The sequence below is a fragment of the Mytilus edulis genome, chromosome 12, assembly GCF_963676685.1.
Source record: "Mytilus edulis chromosome 12, xbMytEdul2.2, whole genome shotgun sequence".
In the NCBI taxonomy this organism is placed as follows: Eukaryota; Metazoa; Mollusca; class Bivalvia; order Mytilida; family Mytilidae; genus Mytilus; species Mytilus edulis.
The window spans coordinates 76,974,416-76,995,525 of NC_092355.1; the positions used below are offsets into that span (position 1 = coordinate 76,974,416).

General features: G+C 31.2%; 1 protein-coding gene across 12 annotated transcripts in view; it reads left to right on the forward strand.

The window, feature by feature from the left end:
- LOC139497203 (zinc finger C2HC domain-containing protein 1A-like) overlaps nucleotides 1-21,110 on the forward strand; it is a 46,649-nt gene that overhangs the window by 8,186 nt on the left and 17,353 nt on the right. For 4 of the 12 annotated variants that reach the window (XM_071285300.1, XM_071285302.1, XM_071285304.1 and 1 more), the window contains exons 2-8: nucleotides 6,055-6,110; nucleotides 6,686-6,808; nucleotides 11,089-11,227; nucleotides 11,751-11,902; nucleotides 13,075-13,162; nucleotides 18,484-18,578; nucleotides 19,412-19,519. In XM_071285300.1, coding sequence (XP_071141401.1) covers nucleotides 6,055-6,110; nucleotides 6,686-6,808; nucleotides 11,089-11,227; nucleotides 11,751-11,902; nucleotides 13,075-13,162; nucleotides 18,484-18,578; nucleotides 19,412-19,519 — 761 coding nt within the window. The remainder of the gene's footprint in view (nucleotides 1-6,054; nucleotides 6,111-6,685; nucleotides 6,809-11,088; nucleotides 11,228-11,750; nucleotides 11,903-13,074; nucleotides 13,163-18,483; nucleotides 18,579-19,411; nucleotides 19,520-21,110) is intronic. The other 8 variants (XM_071285308.1, XM_071285310.1, XM_071285311.1 and 5 more) reach the window with 3 other exon arrangements.

A 21,110-nucleotide genomic window follows, 5' to 3' on the forward strand; every position in this document is an offset into this window, starting at 1 on the left:
ATTTGTTAAAAATATACAGGCCAGAAAGTAGCACAGGATAGCCATGACAATCAATGCTTTTGAATGGGGATATCTGGTTGGAGCCCCCTTTATCCTGGGTTGAGAAGCCCCCTTTATACTGGGTTGAGAAGCCCCCTTTATCCTGGGTTGAGAAGCCCCCTTTATACTGGGTTGAGAAGCCCCCTTTATACTGGGTTGAGAAGCCCCCTTTATACTGGGTTGAGAAGCCCCCTTTATCCTGGGTTGAGAAGCCCCCTTTATACTGGGTTGAGAAGCCCCCTTTATCCTGGGTTGAGAAGCCCCCTTTATCCTGGGTTGAGAAGCCCCCTTTATACTGGGTTGAGAAGCCCCCTTTATCCTGGGTTGAGAAGCCCCCTTTATCCTGGGTTGAGAAGCCCCCTTTATCCTGGGTTGAGAAGCCCCCTTTATCCTGGGTTGAGAAGCCCCTTTATCCTGGGTTGAGAAGCCCCCTTTATCCTGGGTTGAGAAGCCCCCTTTTATAAATGGCTAGATTGACTATGTACTTTTTCTTAGCCTTCATTGTAATCTTGTTAATTTTTCATTTTGAAAATGCAAACTCAGTCAGGGTGATCTTAAAGGGGCACTAGCTGTCAAATCCATGGTCACCGACTTGACTCAAATTTCATATTTGATTGATAACAATGTAAAACATTTATCCAAACTACCAAAAGTTTAAAATAAACAGTCTACAGAGCATGGGATAGATAAAATGTAGGTTTGTTTCGTGTGTATTTTAGTCCAGACGCCATCTAATTAACTATCAATTTGACCTCAGATGACCATATATAAGCAATGTAAACATAAATAAAGATGTGAATAGATTAAACCAACACATGCAATTGGATTTTAATAGGTCTGTTTGATTTTATTTTATAGATTAAAAATATATATGCTACTCATTGTTTTAAACCATATAAGAATGATTTTTTATGGATCGAATCAGTAATCAAATGATTTATCGTAGTTTAACTTTCATTGATGACTTTCTTTTTCTTTAAATAACCAGTAATATACAATGCATGCGTTGGCAATCTCGAGCTAGGGGTTAATTTAAAGTTCACATGAATACGGATTTAATGAGGTTGAGTTATTCACTTGCAAGTGAATAAGTAATTATCAATGTTTCTTTGCTTAATTTGACAAAATTCAACCATTTTGGCTGCTAAAAGTGAATTATTATTTCACTATTTCACTTTCATTATTGATTGAACAAAAAAAAATCTTACTTTGGATTTTTTTGTTTATCTCGTAGCTAGTGCCCCTTTAAGGGTTTTTAGGAAAAACATCTACATAATAATTAATCTAGTAGATGATATTTAATTATTTTATTGTGGTCATCATGGTCATTAACTAAAAGATTTTTGTTTCATGTTATGATTTGACAGTACATGTATATCACTGTATTTAATATATAGAGAATAATACATGGCAAAATCTGTATCATATGTCGTATCATCCCGAGACATCAATATCAGCCCAAGGGCCTATAGGCCCGAGGGATGATATCGGTCGAGGGTGATACGTCATGTGATATGGATTTTGCCATGTATTATACGCTTTATCATATGTTTCAACAGAGGAGTATTATATTATATGAACTGTTTTCTGATCCATAGCACTGGGTTACCTTCTGACAGTTCTACTTTTGTCTTGTTTCAAAGGCCTTAAAAGAACTGCCCAATTACTTATCCAAAGAACCTTACAATTTGCGTGCTGTTGTTTAAATAAAATATTTAGTTTTTCATTGTATTTATTTTTATAGTTGCATTTAGTGTGCAAAAAAATGAAAACTTGACATACATGTAGAAACATAGAAAATTTGACGTTCGTGACGTCACATACCAAACAATGACGTCATTTAAAAAATTGACCTATTTTGAGGAAAACTTTTCTTGAGCCAAAAAAAATAAAACTGACTTTATGTAAAAAAAAAAAAAAGTAGGGGTGCGTGCGATAAAGGATGCGCATCAAAGTTGCGCGATATGGATTAAACAGCAGGCTATTTATCACATATGCAAAACTACTGTATTTACTACTAAACATATATTAAATACATGTATCTTTAAGGTGACTAGCGGGTCTAAATCAATTTTTTAATTTAATATAGGATTTTGTTATATTTTTCTATAAATGAACTTTATCTTATACTTAATAGAAAAATGGAAAAAAATGGGGTCACCGTTCATTTACGCTCACAATCTGCCTTCGAAGAAGCATATATTTTATTAAATGTCCTTTTTTTCTGTTGAACTAATAGGAGAAACAGAGGTAATATCGAAATAAAAAAAAAGAACTAAATTACAGAAATCGCTTTAATTTTACAATTATTTAGTTTATGTACAGCTTATTCGAAAAACAACACTAAAAAATATAGGTCACAGATGAGTTAAAAAAGATATTTCAATTGTAATGCCAAAAAATGGCATTTTTGCACCAAAGGGAGATAATTTGGAGCTTTGACAATGATATATTCATTTTAAAATTCATCTGGGGCCAAAACGAATTGATTTTTTGGAATGATTTTTGTACCATATCTTATAGAAACAACTATTTAAGGTACGGTAATAAATGAAATTTGTAATGAAAAATAAAAGTTTAAATTTTTTCTGAAAATCTTATACCTGCGAGCCTCCTTAACATGTTTAAAAAAACTAAATACATAATTTAATGCATGTTTTACACAATGTATAATGACATACATGACATATCATTTATGAAATTTCTTTTTAAATCTTGTGACCTGCAAAGACTTGTTGGACAGTTGTTGTAATTTGATATTAGAGATCTATATAAGATTAAATGATTTGTCTATGAATGGATCAGTTGTGTATCATAACACGTCAGCTGTTTTCTCCGTTTAATAAACTGTTTGTCAGAAAGTTTTGAAATATGAAATGTTGCCAGTTAAATATAATATACATCATAATACATTGAAATTGAAAGGGTGACATGAAAGATTAATGAGTTGGGTTTTTTTAAATAACGCCGGGTTAAGTTCAGTGCAAAGTTGATTTAAACAAAATGCAATACAGTAACTATATTTTTCAACTATTATACATATAATGGTATCTTGTTACATGTTACAATCAAACTTCTGTAGATTTAACGCCATAAAAAGAAGGATGTTTACTGAAACCTGAAGGTCACTATAAATTAAAATTATATAAAATGTCAGTGCAGCAATTTTAATGTATTATTGATGAAAATTTTTGGAGTCCTGGCTATGGCCTTGAAGGAATAAAACTTTGCTCAGTGCTCAGATCACAAAAATCATGCTCGAAACATGAAATCCAGCAATTTGATTGGTTGATTTTCGAGTCTGAGTACAAAAACCATGCTCGAAAGTTTTATGACCGTGAGGCCTGGCCTTGCAGTCATAAAACTTTCAAGTACAATTTTTGTACTCGTACTCAAAAATCAACCAATCAAAATACTGCATTTTGTGTTTCAAGCATGATTTTTTTTTTTAACTTAGAGTAGACATGTTAGAGCAGAAAAATCATGCTTGAAACATGAAATCCAGCATTTTGACTGGTTGATTTTCGAGTACGAGTACAAAAAATTGACTCAAAAGTTTAATGACTGCAAGGCCTAGACGTTCCGTCATAAAACTTACTCAGTACGCCGAGTACAAAATAAGTTCTCGAAACACAAAATCCAGTATTTTGATTGGTTGGTTGAAGTTCTTGAATCTGAGTACAAAAATCGTGCTCAAAAGTTTTATGACCGTAAGGCCTTGCCATAAGGTCATAAAACTTTAAAGCATAAACTCTAGACTCGAAAATCAACCACTCAAATTGCTGGATTTCATGTTTCCAGCATGATTTTGTGCTCAGAGCACTGAGTAAAGTTTTATGCCTTCAAGGCCTGATGTACAATGTCCACATGTTAATTGAAATTCAAAAATGATACTTTTTAATTTGAAATGCCAGAGGCATGATCTATCTCATTTGGTCTCTGGTGTCTCGTTGGCAGCTGTCATACCTTATTTTGTTTTTTTTGTTTATACATTCATATTTGTATGCATACTGCCTCATCCTACCTTCTCTATCCTTTCTTAAACACTTAAACATTTATAAAAGCAACAACCAAGTCAAAAGTTTCTTCAGATATTGACACAATATATAATCTGCTCTCAACAAAACATACAAATCCCGTTGGAATGGTTTTACATTACCGGTACTAATTTTTGGGGCCCCTTATAGCTTGCTGTTTGGTGCAAAGGCTCTGTGTTGGAGGCCGTACTTTGACCTATAATGTTTTACTTAAATATAAATTGTTATTTGAATTGAGAGCTGTTTCATTGGCACTCAAACCACATCTTCCTATATCTATATAAATATATGTACTGTTTGCTACATCAGTCTGCGCCGTTAGCCACTAGTCCGATGCCCCAGACTAGTAAATATTGAATCGGACTACTGGAAATTTTCAAAATTTTATACAGTCATATAGGCACAAGTTTTGATATTTAGTTTCTGGACTAGTAGATGAAAAAGTTTTTGGCACAGACTGCTACATAGTTTCATGTAAATATTATGACAGTTTCATGCACTTGAAACACAACATAATATATACATTTAATAAAACAAATTAAATAGACCAAAGAGTTGCATCAATATAATCTATACTTTAACTTAAATGAAATAAAATGTAAACTTTAAAGTACTTTTCTTTGAGTGTATTACAAGTTAAGAATTTTAATTCCATGTGATTCATGCTTGAGTTATTTTTGACGGTCACACCTGGTTTAATACTATTGATGTCCATTAATTGTTACTGTAAATAAAATCAATATTATGACTTGAGGTAAATTATCTGATTCTATAGAAGAGATGATGAAAATTCGTTCATCAAACAAAAACAAATATGTCTGATGTATCAGGTAACGCAGGATTGTTGTTTTTTTTCTTCAAATTTTTTCCCCATCAAACCAATGCTATTTATCTAGATCAACAGACTGTTCAAAATGTACAACACATAACCTTTGGAATTTATTAATAATTTGTTTTTGTCCTGATCATGTATGAAATATTTGCCACTGGACAATAAGGGAACAGCAGTTAATGGATCTTTTTATTGGTTCATTAATTTGTTGTACAATTTAGTTGAGAAGTTATTACAATGTATGTCAGCAGTGGTGTCTTTAGTTTTCTCTAATTCTTGATTTATACTGTTCCTGACCTGTTGATTATTTTTATTTTATCAACGTGTCGTTTCTTTGAGTAAGTTTCAGATGATGATTCCCCCAACAAAGTTTTTTAGAAAACATATGATTCTCCCCGTCTGTCCGTCCTTTTATCCATGTGCCTTGTAAGCAGATTTTCTAATTAACTAAGTGACAGGGTTCTTGCTAAGGATTTTTGAAGGCGAGTCCAGGGACTCATCATTTTTGGCCATGGTGAGTCCAACAGCAAGAAGAAGATATTTTATTGCAATAAAATGTTATATTTTAGTCTCCATGGCCTAACAAAGCAATGCAAATATATAACTCGTCTAAACATCAACCCAACAATGTTAGATCTGTAAATTTGCTTTTAAATTCAGATTACTTTTAAACTTTTGCTATAAAATGATGATATTTGTGTTGAACTGTGTTCAGTTTGTTATTCTTTATACAAAATATTTCAATCTTGATAAATCTGTGGACTCACCAGTTTTGAAAATGGTGAGTCCAGACGAATTTTGATGAGTCCAGGACTCATGGACTCGCCTTAACGAGAACCCTGTAAGTGATATTGCTGAAACTTTACTTTACCTGAGGGTTTGCATGTTAAAGAATAAATTATGGTTAAGGGGAGATAATCAAACATGCAAAATTTGTGGTGGACAATAAGGATATACCTGTTTCTCTTATATATATATATATGGTTGTGGCTTGTCATCTGTTTCTAATAGTTGTATGAAGAGATATTTCTTGTATCACACTGCACAGATGGCACAATACAATGTATGTACTGGTAGCAGACCGTTTGAACCATAAATAATTGTGTTTTTTATTTAATTTAATATAAGTATTTTATTTTTTTACAGTTGGAGTGAGAAAGCCCTGCAGAATTTGTGGTAGACAGTTTGTTCCAGAATCATTGGTAATTATAAACATGTAAACAAAAAATATCTGAGAGACAGGTTCTTTATAAAAATATATACCAAAGTGAACTGTAGATCAAATGAAAGGATGATTACATGTTATTATATCCCTGCTTTATGTTTGTGTGTTTCTTCTGATGCTGGATCTCCTCATACATTGTCATACCAATATTGTAAATATGTAGAATTTTGTATTGACTGAAAAAAAAAAATAGAAATTCCTTTCCAGAACATTAAAGAAATGTTTATAACAATTATTTATATGACTTAAAAAAATGTTGTTAAAACTGGTGGCATCATTTAAACAGATGAAACATTTAATACTGTACCGTGGGTTATTTTCGTGGTGTGTAGATTTTCTCTTATTTTCACGGATAGAACAACATCTCCAAAATAAGTTCCTCCAATTTAACATGTTTAAAAGAGCTAATGCAAAGGTATCAATAAAAGTTTTGAATCCACCAAAATATTTCGTACACCATATTCAATGAAAATCGCGAAATTTTACACCCACGGAAATAACCTGCTATACGGTATGGAAATGATTTCTAAATTTACAGAATTTTATTTGTAGTCCAAGCATGAACCAATTTGTAGAAAGACTGCAGCAAAAAAGCCTAAAGTATTTGATTCTGCCAAACAGAGGGCGGAGGGTACAGAAGTCAGCTATAAACAGATAAAACAGTCTCAGAAAAAGGTATGGTTCCTTGGTGCACAGGACCCAGTACTGATTTTCAATGTTAATTACAAAAACAATTACACATAAAACTTCAAATTGGGAGGATCCTAATGATTGAAAATCAGAGAGGATGTTGTTTATCGTAAATTACTCACACAAACTCACAAATTAATAAGGCAAGTCTGATTGTAATTGTATAATCTCAAAAGATTGAATCAGCTGAAGGACTATGAGTGCACAATTGTTTGAAAAGAGAAAGCAAATGTATGTAGACTTACGTAAAGGGAGATAACTCTTTAAATCAATATTGTTGTCGAGCCTGCAACTTTTGTTGCAGAAAGCTTGACATGGGGAAAGTGATCTGGCGACGGCGTTCGCTCACTTCTTAAAAGCTTTATATTTTAGAAGGTGGAAGACCTGGATGCTTCATACTTTGTATATAGATGCTTCATGTTACGAAGTTTCCGTCAGTCACATGTCCAATTTCCTTGACCTCATTTTTATGGTTCAGTGACCACTTGAAAAAAAAGTTCAAATGTTTTGTAATGTTGAATTCTCTCTTATTATAAGTAATAGGATAACTATATTTGATATGTGCGTACCTTGCAAGGTCATCATGTCTGTAAGACAGTTTTCACTTGACCTCGACCTCATTTCATGGATCAGTGAACAAGGTTAAGTTTTGGTGGTCAAGTCCATATCTCAGATACTATAAGCAATAGGGCTAGTATATTCGGTGTATGGAAGGACTGTAAGGTGTACATGTCCAACTGGCAGGTGTCATCTGACCTTGACCTCATTTTCATGGTTCAGTGGTTATAGTTAAATTTTTGTGTTTTGGTCTGTTTTTCTCATACTATATGCAATAGGTCTACTATATTTGTTGTATGGAATGATTGTAAGGTGTACATGTTTAGCGGGCAGATGTCATGTGACCTTGACCTCATTTTTAGGTTCAGTGGTCAAAGTTAAGTTTTTGAGTTTAGGTCTTTTTATCTAATACTATATGCCATAGGTCAACTATATTTGGTGTTTGGAAATATTTTATGATCTTTATGTCAGTCGTGCAGGTTTTATTTTATCGTGACCTCATTTTCACGGTTCATTGCACAGTGTTAAGTTTTTGTGTTTGGTCTTTTTTTTCTTAAACTATAAGTAATGGGTCAACTATATATGTTGTATAGAAGCATTGTTAGCTGTACATGTCTGCCTGGCGTGGTTCATCTGACCTTGACCTCATTTTCAAGGTTCATTAGTCTTTGTTTAGTTATCTTGGTTAATGTTAAGTTTATGTGCCAGTTGTAATAAAGCTTAGCTTTATACTTAAGACTATCAACATAATATCAATGATTAGTATAGAAGGCGAGACATTTCAGCGTGTGCACTCTTGTGTTTATTATAAGCAGTTTCTTCATAGCTTTATAAGCTTTTTTGTGAAACAGAACTTTTATAATCTACATTTATAATAATACTTGGAAGCTTAGAAAACAATTATAATATAAATTTACACAAATGTACAACAGATATGTAGGAGTTATGTCCCTTGTCCTAGGTCTACCTAATTAATCTGAACCAAGATTTGGTATTATTTACATGTATTCTTGTCAATATTAAATGTTATATTAAACTTATCAACCAATTACAGGCCAAGCAAGAGGCAAGTATAAAAACAAACAAAGCATTGAAACAGTCAATCTCATACTCAAAATCTTATTTCACTTTCTAATCAGACAATCTAACTATAATTAGTTCTCTGCTCATGCTCCTCATTGTTTATTTGTCACATGTGGGCCTGCGCAACATATAAACAACAAGGATCAAGTGCAGAGAACTAATTTTGATTAGATTGCTTATCAAATTCTTATGCAAGGATTTTTGGTTAAGTTTTTACTGAGAAATGTCAATTTTAGTTCTTAGCCTTTATTGTCAAAGATTCTGGAAATGGGATATTTAAAAGTAAACAAAATGACATGCTCAGTAGCAAAGGACTATCATGCTAATTTAGAAATTATACTAACGAAATATATCTTTCATATTAAAATTGAAAAATCATAATGCATCTGAATATTTGTCAACATATGTCCTTGATTTTACAGTTGCAAATTTAGTTAGTATGGCTCTATTATACATTGCTGCCAGATTCAAATTTGCAGCATTTAAATCAATGGTTTGTGTTGACTAGTCATGGAAATACAATTATTACTAATTGGCCAAATAAATAAATCTTAAGCTTATCAACCAAAGCTATATATATATACAGGTCTACAGGATGACATTTTTTTTCTCTTTGACCAGAAAATATTTCATAAAACTGAATTGGAACAATTTGTGACTTGTCTCTAATTATTCCAAACAAAAATGAAATTAAAAAGTATATTTTAAATGAACTAGAAAAAAATGAAAAAAAAAGATTTATTTAGTTGGCTTGACTTGTACATTTTAGGAGTAAATGCATATCATCATCGATAGGATTGTGACTATTAAAGTATGACTGTTAGGTGTACCCATCATTGTCGTAAATCATGCATCTTAAGACTCTATAGAATATTTCACTATGAACCTATTATGACTGTCAGTACACTGGCAGATATACCCTTCCACAGAACAGCAGCTGGAATTGTTTTCAAACAAACAGTTCATTACAAAAATATATCCCTAGATTTTACTCCACTGTCTGAGTTGGTACTGTATATTCAGAAATTATTGCGATGTTTTTATAATTGCAAAAAATGTGACAGGGTTATAATCGCAATAATTTAAACATACATTTTGAAATTTATTATAAGAATTAAACAGGATTTTTCTCAATATCACAGATGTTAAAATGGCATTTTAGTCTAAAATGACAAAATCCCAATAATAAATGCATGCAATAATTTCTGAATTTACAGTTAAACCTCATGCTAAATTTGAAATTGTCACTGGGACGCAAGTCATGTCTTTGGTTCATAGTGAATGTTATGGAATATTTAATGTGTCATAATATTGTCAGAGACAGACTTATATGTCAAATTAAGTTTTTGATGTAGATAAGAATGAATATAAAATACTGAAAAGTTAATACAACAAACAATTGTATTTTGTATTTCTCAGATTTCTCTTGTAGAAATGTAGCATTAAAGACGACTTTCTAAATTGATTGTGTCAAATATTTGTCCCTTTAAATATCTTAGATTTGAGAATTAGAATTGTCATTTTGTTGCATGTCTAATCACAAAATGATGCATTCTGGGTAATATTTTCAAAAGCATGTAACCAATAACTCTTAGATTTTAAAACATGGAATTTTAGTTTCTTGAAAAATAAGAGACAATTTATAAATAGATCTTAATGTCATCATTATTGCGCAATTTTTTTGAGCTATTAATATCACAAGTTTTATTGTTCATTCAGTTTAGCACAGATATAATGATTTTTACACAAACAGAGATCATAGATAAAATGTTATTTTGCAACAGAAAAAGTTATTAAATGTAATTTCACTAATTATTTTTCTGAGGACAGGACTGATAATATAAAATAAGAAGATGTGGTATGATTGCAAATGAGACAACTTTCCACGAGAGGCCAAATGACACTGGAATTAACAACTATAGGTCTCTATACCGCTTCAACAATGAGCCAAGCCCATACCTTATAGTCAGCTATAAAAGACCCTGCAATGAAAAATATAAAACAATTAAAACAGGCTATATGCTACCTAAACTTATTAATGCATTGGTTTTCCACTAGCTGATTGTTTAGGTTATTTACTGAGAAACCAAAATAATGCTTAATAATTTATTAATCCAAAATAGCACTTTATAGATTTCATGCATCTGAATCACTTTTCTCGATTTTCCATCAAAGCTGAATATTTTATAGCCAATAATGAATATGAACTGAAACAGTATTGCAACATTTGTATATGACCGAAAAGACCTTAAAATAATCAACCTAGTCATAATGATGTTCCACTGTATATAAATAGAAGGTTTGTAAAGTGTAGTAATATACAAATAATTTAGATATGAATTCTCTCTGTAGAGTGTAGTAATATACAAATAATTTAGATATGAATTCTCTCTGTAGAGTGTAGTAATATACAAATAATTTAGATATGAATTCTCTCTGTAGAGTGTAGTAATATACAAATAATTTAGATATGAATTCTCTCTGTAGAGTGTAGTAATATACAAATAATTTAGATATGAATTCTCTCTGTAGAGTGTAGTAATATACAAATAATTTAGATATGAATTTTCTCTGTAGAGTGTAGTAATATACAAATAATTTAGATATGAATTCTCTCTTTCCAGGTTGTAAAACCCCCAAAATCTAACTGGAGATTGCAGCATCAAGACTTTATCAATACTGTCAGAGCAGCTAGGGGTGTTACACAAGCCTTGGAGAGAGGAGAACCCCTACCCCCTCCTCCCCCTCCCTCCATTAACCCAGGTAAGTCAGGGATGAAACTCAGCCCCTCCTCTCCTCCGATCATTAATCCCCTATTCTCTGATTTAAGTCAATTTGTAATAGGAAAAACAGATGATTTGTTCCAATTCCTGACACAAAAATCATAACTTGAATTGCACAGAAAGAAAACCCACCACAAACATCAAAGGAACAGTGCTTTTATTGCTGTTCTTCATCTCAAAGTGAGGTCTTCAACATGGAGAAGGTTAAAGGTTAAGACAACCTTTAGCAGCGCTTGAGTGGAACAATGGAACACATCATTTAATGTTAAATTTAGCATATTTTTTTTTAAATGAAATATTCTTAAAAAAAATTGTTTGAACTTCAAATAGCTTTTACCGTAATAGACATTTGACATTAACATCTGTTCTGATTATTTAACCCCCAAAAAAGAACATTTTTTGAACATCTTGTATTATGTAAAGCTTTAGCTGTTAACTATCTTTGCAACTGTCAAATCACAATTATTTAGATACCATATACTCTTTTATTTCTTAATTTTTAGATTATGAGCAATGTCCTTACTGTGCCAGAAGATTTAATGCAAAAGCTGCTGAGAGGCATATAAACTTTTGTAAGGAGCAACAATCCAGGATACCTAACCGGGCAACAAAGGGCGATCCCAACGCTAAAGCTAAAATGATGGCTCGTAATACGGTAAGCTAAAATGATGGCTCGTAATACGGTAAGCTAAAATGATGGCTTGTAATACGGTAAGCTAAAATGATGGCTCGTAATACGGTAAGCTAAAATGATGGCTTGTAATACGGTAAGCTAAAATGATGGTTCGTGATATGGTAAGCTTAAATGATGGCTGGTAATACAGTAAGCTTAACTGATGGCTCGTAATACAGTAAGCTAAAATCATGGCTTGTAATACGGTAAGCTAAAATAAGGCTTGTAATATGGTAAGCTAAAATGATGGCTCGTAATACGGTAAGCGAAAATGATGGCTTGTAATACGGTAAGCTAAAATGATGGCTTGTAATATGGTAAGCTAAAATGATGGCTCGTAATATGGTAAGCTAAAATGATGGCTCGTAATACGGTAACATTAAATGATGGCTCGTAATACGGTAAGCTAAAATAATAGCTCGTAATACGGTAGGATTAAATGATGGTTCTTAACTTGGTAAGCTAAAACGATGACTTGTAATACGATGAGATAAAATGATGGCTCGTAATACTATGAATACAGTAAGCTAAAATGATGGCTTGTAATACGGTAAGCTAAAATAATATAAAAAAAATAACCTAGTTATGATAAAATAATATCACTTAATTGAGTTAGGTCAAATTATAGTTTTATATGAAATATGGAAATTTAATATGACTGCCAATGGAACAAATATCTGCCAAAGACCAAGTGAAGTAGATGATAACAATATAGGTCAAAGTATTACCTTTAACAATGAGCAAAACCAATACTGCATAGCAAGCTGTAAAAAACAAGGAACAGAAATCTAACAAATGTTTTTTATTAATTTTTAATTTACACATATTACAGAGACGTTCTCACACAATATTAGTTGCAAGTTCATCATTAACTTTATGTACATAGGATTTCTCATTTGAACAGCTGTATTATTATAGATTATTGATAATCATCTCAATGTTTGAACCGGTAAAGCAAAAGTGAGAAAAGCAATCGAGTTGAGATGACCAGTGATAATCTGTTTTTCGTTATTTTACCTCAGTTTCTAGGGATAATTTTCATATCACTCTGCTGTGCTGAGAAAGGAAATTATCAGTCAGTAAGATCAAAGGAATTTTTTTTTCTTAAAAAGTGATTATTTAACTTATTAATTTAAAGTACTTGTATTTTACAGTATCAGGCACCTAGGCCAAAGGCAAAAGCCAGCCCAGGAGGAGCAGGAGATAGTCCAGGGTATGGCAGGGCACCAGCTTCTCAACCAGGTAATGCATTGTGGGTAATTCATTGGTCCACCACACAAGATTACACCTTTCTGTCACTTGTTCTTTGAACATTATCACAAAAATATTATATTGATTGCGATTTACATCTAAAAAACTTTGGAAAAAATTGTTTACCTTAAAATTATAGGAAGAAACTAAAGCGAGTTAAATATGTCTTTGAGTTTATTTTTAATTGGACAAATCAAGAAACAACCAACAAATTATGACAGAAAGGACCATTTTCAGTTTTTGCATTTCTCAATTTGATTTCAGTTCATTTTCATGTACTATTTATCAAGACACAAAATGAATAAATTGAAGACAATTTGAGGATAAGAATGTCTGTACTGAGCAGAGAGTTGTAATATTATTCCATTTATTTCCCTAGGCAAAAAATTGAAAAAGCCTCTGTCCAAAAAAAGTGACAAACAAGCAACCAAGTCTTCATCGTGTTCTATCTTATGACAAGGTATCTGAGATGTGTTTTATCCTTCATTAGATTGCTAATACAGAGGACATATAGGGTCAGCACTCATCTGTTCTGATTTCTGATGATTTTTGGGTTTTTGGACAAATATTTACTATCACTTCCTTTTGTAGCAGCTGTTGTCAAAATTTGTTAAGTGAGGAAATAAATTACATTTCAATAGCTCACCTGTCTCAAGGTCATTGTGAACTATTGCTTTCACTTGGTATCCATCGTCTGACTAATAATAACTAGGGGAAATGTTATATGAATAATAGTTTTCGTCTCCTTTTCCCTCTTTTGTGACTTTATGTCATGAAATTGAAATTTTTTCAATATATTGATTCCAAGTGGAAGAAATACTCTGTAATAATACTCAAGTATTTATTCTTTAAGGGTATAGAATAATTGTTCTAAAAGGGACAGATATGACATTGTTTATTAGAAAGTTCCTAGTGGAACTTGGGCAAAACAAATACTGTAAATTCAGTAATTATTGCGAATTTTGCAGAAAGGACAATAATGCGAGATTAATTATTGCGACTTGTACAAAGCTGCACACATTTATATCTGTCGGATATCAGAATGTGCGTTCTTACTATTGCGATTCACACTCAGTCGCATTATTAATAATATAAAATGATAAACCATGCAATAATTTCATAATTTACAGTCTAGTACATTGACATCTTGACCAAACCAGTATTCCCTTTATAAATTGACATAAGTATACCATGAATACACTGCATAGTTAATGGGTGAAGGATACAGGCTACTTGGAGCCTATAGAACCAAATAAAAAAAAACAGGAGATGAAAATATTTATTAAAAAATCATTGATTAATTCTTTATTAAAATATATATGAGCTGACCTGTTATCCTCATGTAGTTAAAATGTAATACTGCTAAACCCATAATGATAATGACATTATAAAGCTAAGTTATAATTTGACTTTACAATGATTAAAATTAGTGGAAACTCACATTTAAACACATCTTTCATGCATGGCTGCGAAGTTAATACAATAGACAAAGCTTGTTTAACTATATTGATTTTTTTTTTTTTAAAGTTTGATTTTGAAGGTGATTGACACTAGTTTTAAAAAAAATTTTGATAAGTAAAACGATGGCTTTAAAGATGTAGACCTAGGTTCAGGGAGATAACTCTTGAAATCAGTTATGTGTTTGTAAAAGTCAAGTTCATCAATGTATTTTAAGCATTTACCTGAAACAGATTGGAAATAGTCTATGTAACATAGAAGCTTAGAAAATATTTATGAAAATGGTTGACACAAACGTACTGATGAATTTAAGAGTTACTTCCCTTAACTTAGGTCTACCTCCTTAAGCCAACATATTATTTTTGTTTCAACCATGCTGTTTTAGCTAGATTAAATGTTAGTGTTATGTAGTTATAACCTAGGTTAATTTAGAGAACTGTTATTAAAATTAATGTGGAGATTTTTTTTTACATTAATGGACAACGAAATATTAATAAATTCAAACTGTATGAGAACTTAAGATGTCATGTATTGGGGTTATCTTGTGTTGGTTTGTTTCTTTATACTGAAAACCAACTTATTTTCACAGACACTTTTTATCATGTTTAGCCTTTAGTCCTAAACCATTTCGCGGCAATTCTTAAATTTACTTAAAGAAAACAGATAAAGAAAATTCCAAGTTTAACATATACATGACTATTATTATTATTCACATACTTTTTCTACTCAAGAAAGTCAAAAAATAAATAGCTCACAAAAAAATTAGTTGCTTTACAGAAAACCATTGGTATTTTTTTCATTTAATTTAGAATTTAGAATTTTTAATGAAAGAAAGAATATATATCAGGTTTGAGTTGATTTATCTACACAGACATAAATAAAAAATATAAAAATTCCTTGTCAAAATGGGTTTAGTTAATCTATAATACCATACAGTATGCATTACATTTTTATATGAGACCCAACTACTACATTACTTAAACCAATACTAAGTCTATCTATTAATATATTAAAAGCATAATACATATACAGTGTAACTGCCTAATCCCACATCTGAGTTTTCCAACATCCTGCTTTGACCGACACACTATCCTGGTCCCAAATTATGCCTATCATTTCAGAAAAAAACTGAGTATTCCGACACCCTGCTTAATCCTACATTTTTTTCTGGTCCCCTGTGTGTCAGATTAGGCAAGTTACACTGTATATATATTTATGCACATTGCACGTTTTTTGGTAGAACCTTTTTCCTAAATACATTCACAGTATATCTAACGTATAAAAGTCCTTGATAAAGATTTTCATTTCTTTTTATCATTGAAAACTGTTTTCGTTGTTGTTATCTTTGACGATGTATCTTATTTCTTCCTTTATAATAAGGCCAGGATTTTTTAATTTGTTGGTTTACGGATCCGCCGACCTGATTTTCCTGATTTCCAGAATAAAAATAAAATTGACTTTTCATGCTTTTTCATTCCCGCCGACCCTAACAAATTCATTATCCCTGAAAAATAAATAAATTATCCTTTTTTTATAAAATGAAATGCATTAATCACTAACAGAATTGATAACACTTTCTGTTGTGAAAAAATGAAACTTCCAGTTTACGTTTCTAAAAATAGATAAATCAATTATTAATGGCCTTGACATGTCGTTTGGACAAATATTTTTGTGGAACGAAACCCGTGTTTAAAACCAATTACACAATAAGTTCGTTTCTCTTATTTGTCAACAGTCCGTAAGATGCATCTTCTCATAGAAATAGACTTGTCCAAATGTGGACAGGTGGAAGTTCAGGACATCAAGTTAAAGTACTGAATATTAACAGATCATTTAAAATTTTCTTGTTTCATAGATAATAAAAAATTTCGTCCATTTGGATAAAAACGGGAATGCGTGACAACAGATTAACCCGATATTCTCATTTTTTCCAGTGGACGAGTCTATTACGTTTTTGACGCGTGTGTTGAAAATTATTTTCTTACCACGCTTTTACATTTATTTCTTTATCAGTTTTCGTTCTTGAAGATCATTATTCACCAAGTTTTCTGGAATTGATTAAGAGCTATGTGAATTTGTCTTCCTTTATGAAATTTAATTACGTCTTTGTCCGTGCACCCCCTTTTTTACGGGAAATTATTAGGCAATGTCATGCAATTTTTATTACAACTGAGCAATAATATTTCATTAAACTAAAATTTAAGAAATGATGACAAAATAGGATAACAAACATATTATTATAGAAAGGTGAAATATATATTTATTTTGCATATCAGTGTTCTGTCTTGAAAGATATTTTTTTTATTTTTTTCCCGACCGCCCGACCCGACTTTTTCATGGAGAAAATCCGTAAACCAACAAATTAAAAAACCGTGGCCTAATGTTTGGTAATTTGTTCTTTTTTTTTCTTGTTTCTGTTATTGTCAATCATACTCATTGCTTCTTTTGATATACTTTTAATCTTATTTTATTTTTATTTTGAAACAAGAATTTTTTTAATATTTTTTTTATGTATTATCAATAAAGAAAAAGAGTAAATTGGAAATTAGGATTTAGTTATATTTTTGTGAAATGTGTGTTCTTTTAATTTTTTCGATATGCTGAATAGATTTGATATTTTTTGTTACAGATTTCTCTTGTTCTGTTTATAAAATGACTTGTTTGTACTAAATGGTTTGAATTATTGACCCTACCCTAATAATTATCTCATCTATTGTTAAATATTTTATGACTTTCAGAGTTTTAGTAGAACACACTTATTAATAACCTGCTATAGGCAACTTTTGAATTCATGTATTTTCCCATATTAGGCCAACTAAAATTAATTAGTAGATTTTCATCCAAATTTTTGAAAAAAATGGGGCGGGTGGGAGGATTTTATTTTTTAATTTTTATTTCAAAATTTGAAACAGGAAGTTTGGAAGGAAACACAATTTTTGACGGTTACCGGAAACGGAGATGAACAAATCCGGAAATCGAAATTTTTTTAAAATAACAAAAATCGGGGCGGGCGGGGATGAAAATCTACCAATCAATTTTAATTGGCCTTAAAGTAAACATCAACATCGTCATAGACAACATTGTGATAAACAGATTACCAATGGTCTTACGAACTGGAAGATGTCTCTCCGTCACATCTCATCTGTTACCCTGCGATGAGATTGAGAAACACTCTCTGGTTTAAATAACCATTGATAATGTATTAACATAACATTGGAATTATCTTGATAACAATGATTCAAAATAAACATTACATTAGTAATCATGATTCAAAATAAACATTACATTAGTAATTATGATTCAAAATAATTATTACATTAGTGATCATGATTCAGATTATAAAGATTAATTATGTAATGCTATTAGTGGAATATAATCAAAATGACTGCTCCTGTTTTGTTTTTTTGCAATCCTATTTAATTTCTCATCCTATAATGTACAGAAGGTGTAAGCATGTTTATTGTGATTCAAAATTGAGAACAGATCTCAGATATCTAGTCATAAGTTCCAATTTAACTAAACAGATACCATTAATTATACTCAAAGCCTAGATAGAGTGGAAAAAGAGGGACGAAAGATACCAGAGGGACAGTCAAACTCATAAATAAAATAAAAAAACGACAACGCCATGGCTAAAAATGTAAAAAAGACAACAGACAAACAATAGTACACATGACACAACATAGAAAACTAAAGAATAAGCAACACGAACCCCAACTTTATTACATCCCCCTTGGATGTCTGTTCATCAAATTTTGCTGGTATGACCACTCTTCCCATTAGCTACTCTGGTAATACAGATTAAGGATATTATTACTGATGTTTTAATTTTAATTTCTTAACTCTACTTTTAGCAGGAGTTGGTAGAACTCCCCCTGGTGCTAGTAATGGTTACGGTAGAGGTGGCGCCAGCACTAGAGGGCGTTCTACTGGAACAACATCATATCAGGTAAGATTTTTGATAATCTAGTTTACATATATTAGATTTGATGATCACTTCAAGTAGATATTAGGAAAACTTCACCTTACATATATTTTCAAGACAATTTTTTAGTGAAATTTACTTGTTTTCTGCACTTAAGGTGGTACCCAACACTACACAGAGATAACTCTGTAAAATCAGCAAAACGTTTTAATTACGTTGTGTTGTTAAGGGAATATTAAGCTTTTCAATAATCAAAATAAGTGTTTGTCAAACTGCTATATAACCAGTGTAATTTTTCTGATTAAATGATTGGTTCAAATTTTTTGATTTTTTGATATTTTTGTCAAAATTTTAAGAAAATTAAACAAGCCAAATTAATTTTAGTTAAGGTGTTGGGTACCACCTTAACATTACCGTGATTCATAATCTGGTGCATTGTGGATAATTTGGTGAGTTAAATAGTACTATGTCCTTTAAACAATGGCTGAGTTATAACATTCTTTTTTGGGGGTAAAAAATTGCCCACGTTTTTTTTTCTTCTAGAATTAAGTTCATACAACCTGCATTAGGAAATTTTAATAGTTCTATCAGATTGTATTTTAGAACAAAGTTTCTGTTTTTCACATATTACATAAAAGATTAGTTAAAAATATGGCAATAATAATTAAGAAGTATAGTTTGAATGTAATAATATACTTGATTTATACTTTTCATTTGAGCTAAGCTAAGAAAGTTCAAAATTTATTAGAAATGTGTCAAAGGGAGATAATTCAGAAAAAACAAAGTTAAAGGGAGATAATATTTGATGTTGAAAAATAAATCTGATTTAAAAGTATTTAAAACGGTCATTTAACTAGGACATCCATGAGGAGCAAGCTATAGAACCACAGCCACACAAACCATGGGCCAACCGTGTGTCATTTCGACCAAGTTTTTTAGAACCTGTCGATGAATTTGTTCACACGGTAAAAAAATGTGATCTAATACTGCTTCTGCATGATAAAAAATGTTAACAACCATAACTTTTAACGCTGAAGATATGGATTGGAGATTCAGGATATATACCCAAAAAAAAAAACATTTTGAAATTTATTTGGCACTTGAATTCATTATTAAAAGGAAGCTGTTGTATATATATGCCCTTTGCGCTGGCATGTGTTATATTATGTCAGTATTGAGTATTTAAATGTAAACAATATGGTTCTAATGATATATTTTTCAATCAAATTGCAAGAAAATTTGTGAACACTATAACGATTTTAGTTGTAATGCTTGAAGTTGTTGATTAAAAAAAGCTGTTGTATGCCCTCTGCGCTGGCATACATGTGTTATATATTATGTCAGTATTGAGTATTTATGGAGACCATATGGTTCTAATGATATTTTTTTCTTCAATCAAATTGACCACTTGATTTTAGTTGTAATACATGACAATGGAGACCAGTAACATACTGGCCTTTGCTGGTCTTGTATTATTTTAATTTTAGTTTCTTGTGTACAATTTGGAAATTAGTATGGTGTTCATTATCACTGAACTAGTATATATTTGTTTAGGGGCCAGCTGAAGGACGCCTCCGGGTGCAGGAATTTTTCGCTACATTGAAGACCTGTTGGTGACCTTCTGCTGTTGTTTTTTTCTTTGGTCGGGTTGTTGCCTCTTTGGCACATTCCCCATTTCCATTCTCAATTTTATTGTTTAATAAGTTTGAACCATTGCTGGTTGTACATGTTGTGTATGTGATTAACCATTCATATATCAGTCAGCTTTATATAGCCAAGGGACTGCAGTAATTATGTTATATTATTGTCATATTATTTCTGTATTTGTAATTTTTTAATAAAACAGAATGAGATTATTAGGAATTAGGATAAAATTTTCAATTTTTTAAGGTTTAAGGTGGTACCTAACACTACAGGGAGATAACTCTGTAAAGTCAGCTAAACATTTTAATCACATTGTGTTGTAAAAGAAATATTAAGCTTCTTAATGATCAAAATTGGTGTTTGTCAAATTGCTATATAACCAGTGTAATTTTGCTGACAAAACGGTTGGTTCAAAATTTTTAATATTTTTATATTTTTGTTTATGTGTCAAAGTAAAATACTTTGACAAAATTTTATGAAAATTAAACAAGCCAAATTAATTTTAGTGAAAGTGTTGGGTACCACCTTAAATTTGTTTTAAAGAACAGCAAAGCTGGTGCTGCCAGCCAAGCTACAAATAATATCTTTACAAATTAACCACCAATCACAACACTTGAAATTTCCTGTTTATTGCTCAGACTGGACTTAAATTATTTTAACTACCATAGTATTATAAAACAACACATTTATTTGAGAAATTGAATGTGTTTGTTACCTTTGATCACTAGTCTATAAAAAATCAAAACTTAATGGAATTTTTTGTATTGTCATCTGAAGCATTTAGCTGCATCACCTACTTTTAAATATTGATTTCTATAGACATTAGAAATGTGGTAAAATTCTAAACAAATCAAAAAAATTATTTAGTAAATGTATGAGTTTTAGAGCAATGAATATGTAATATGAATACAG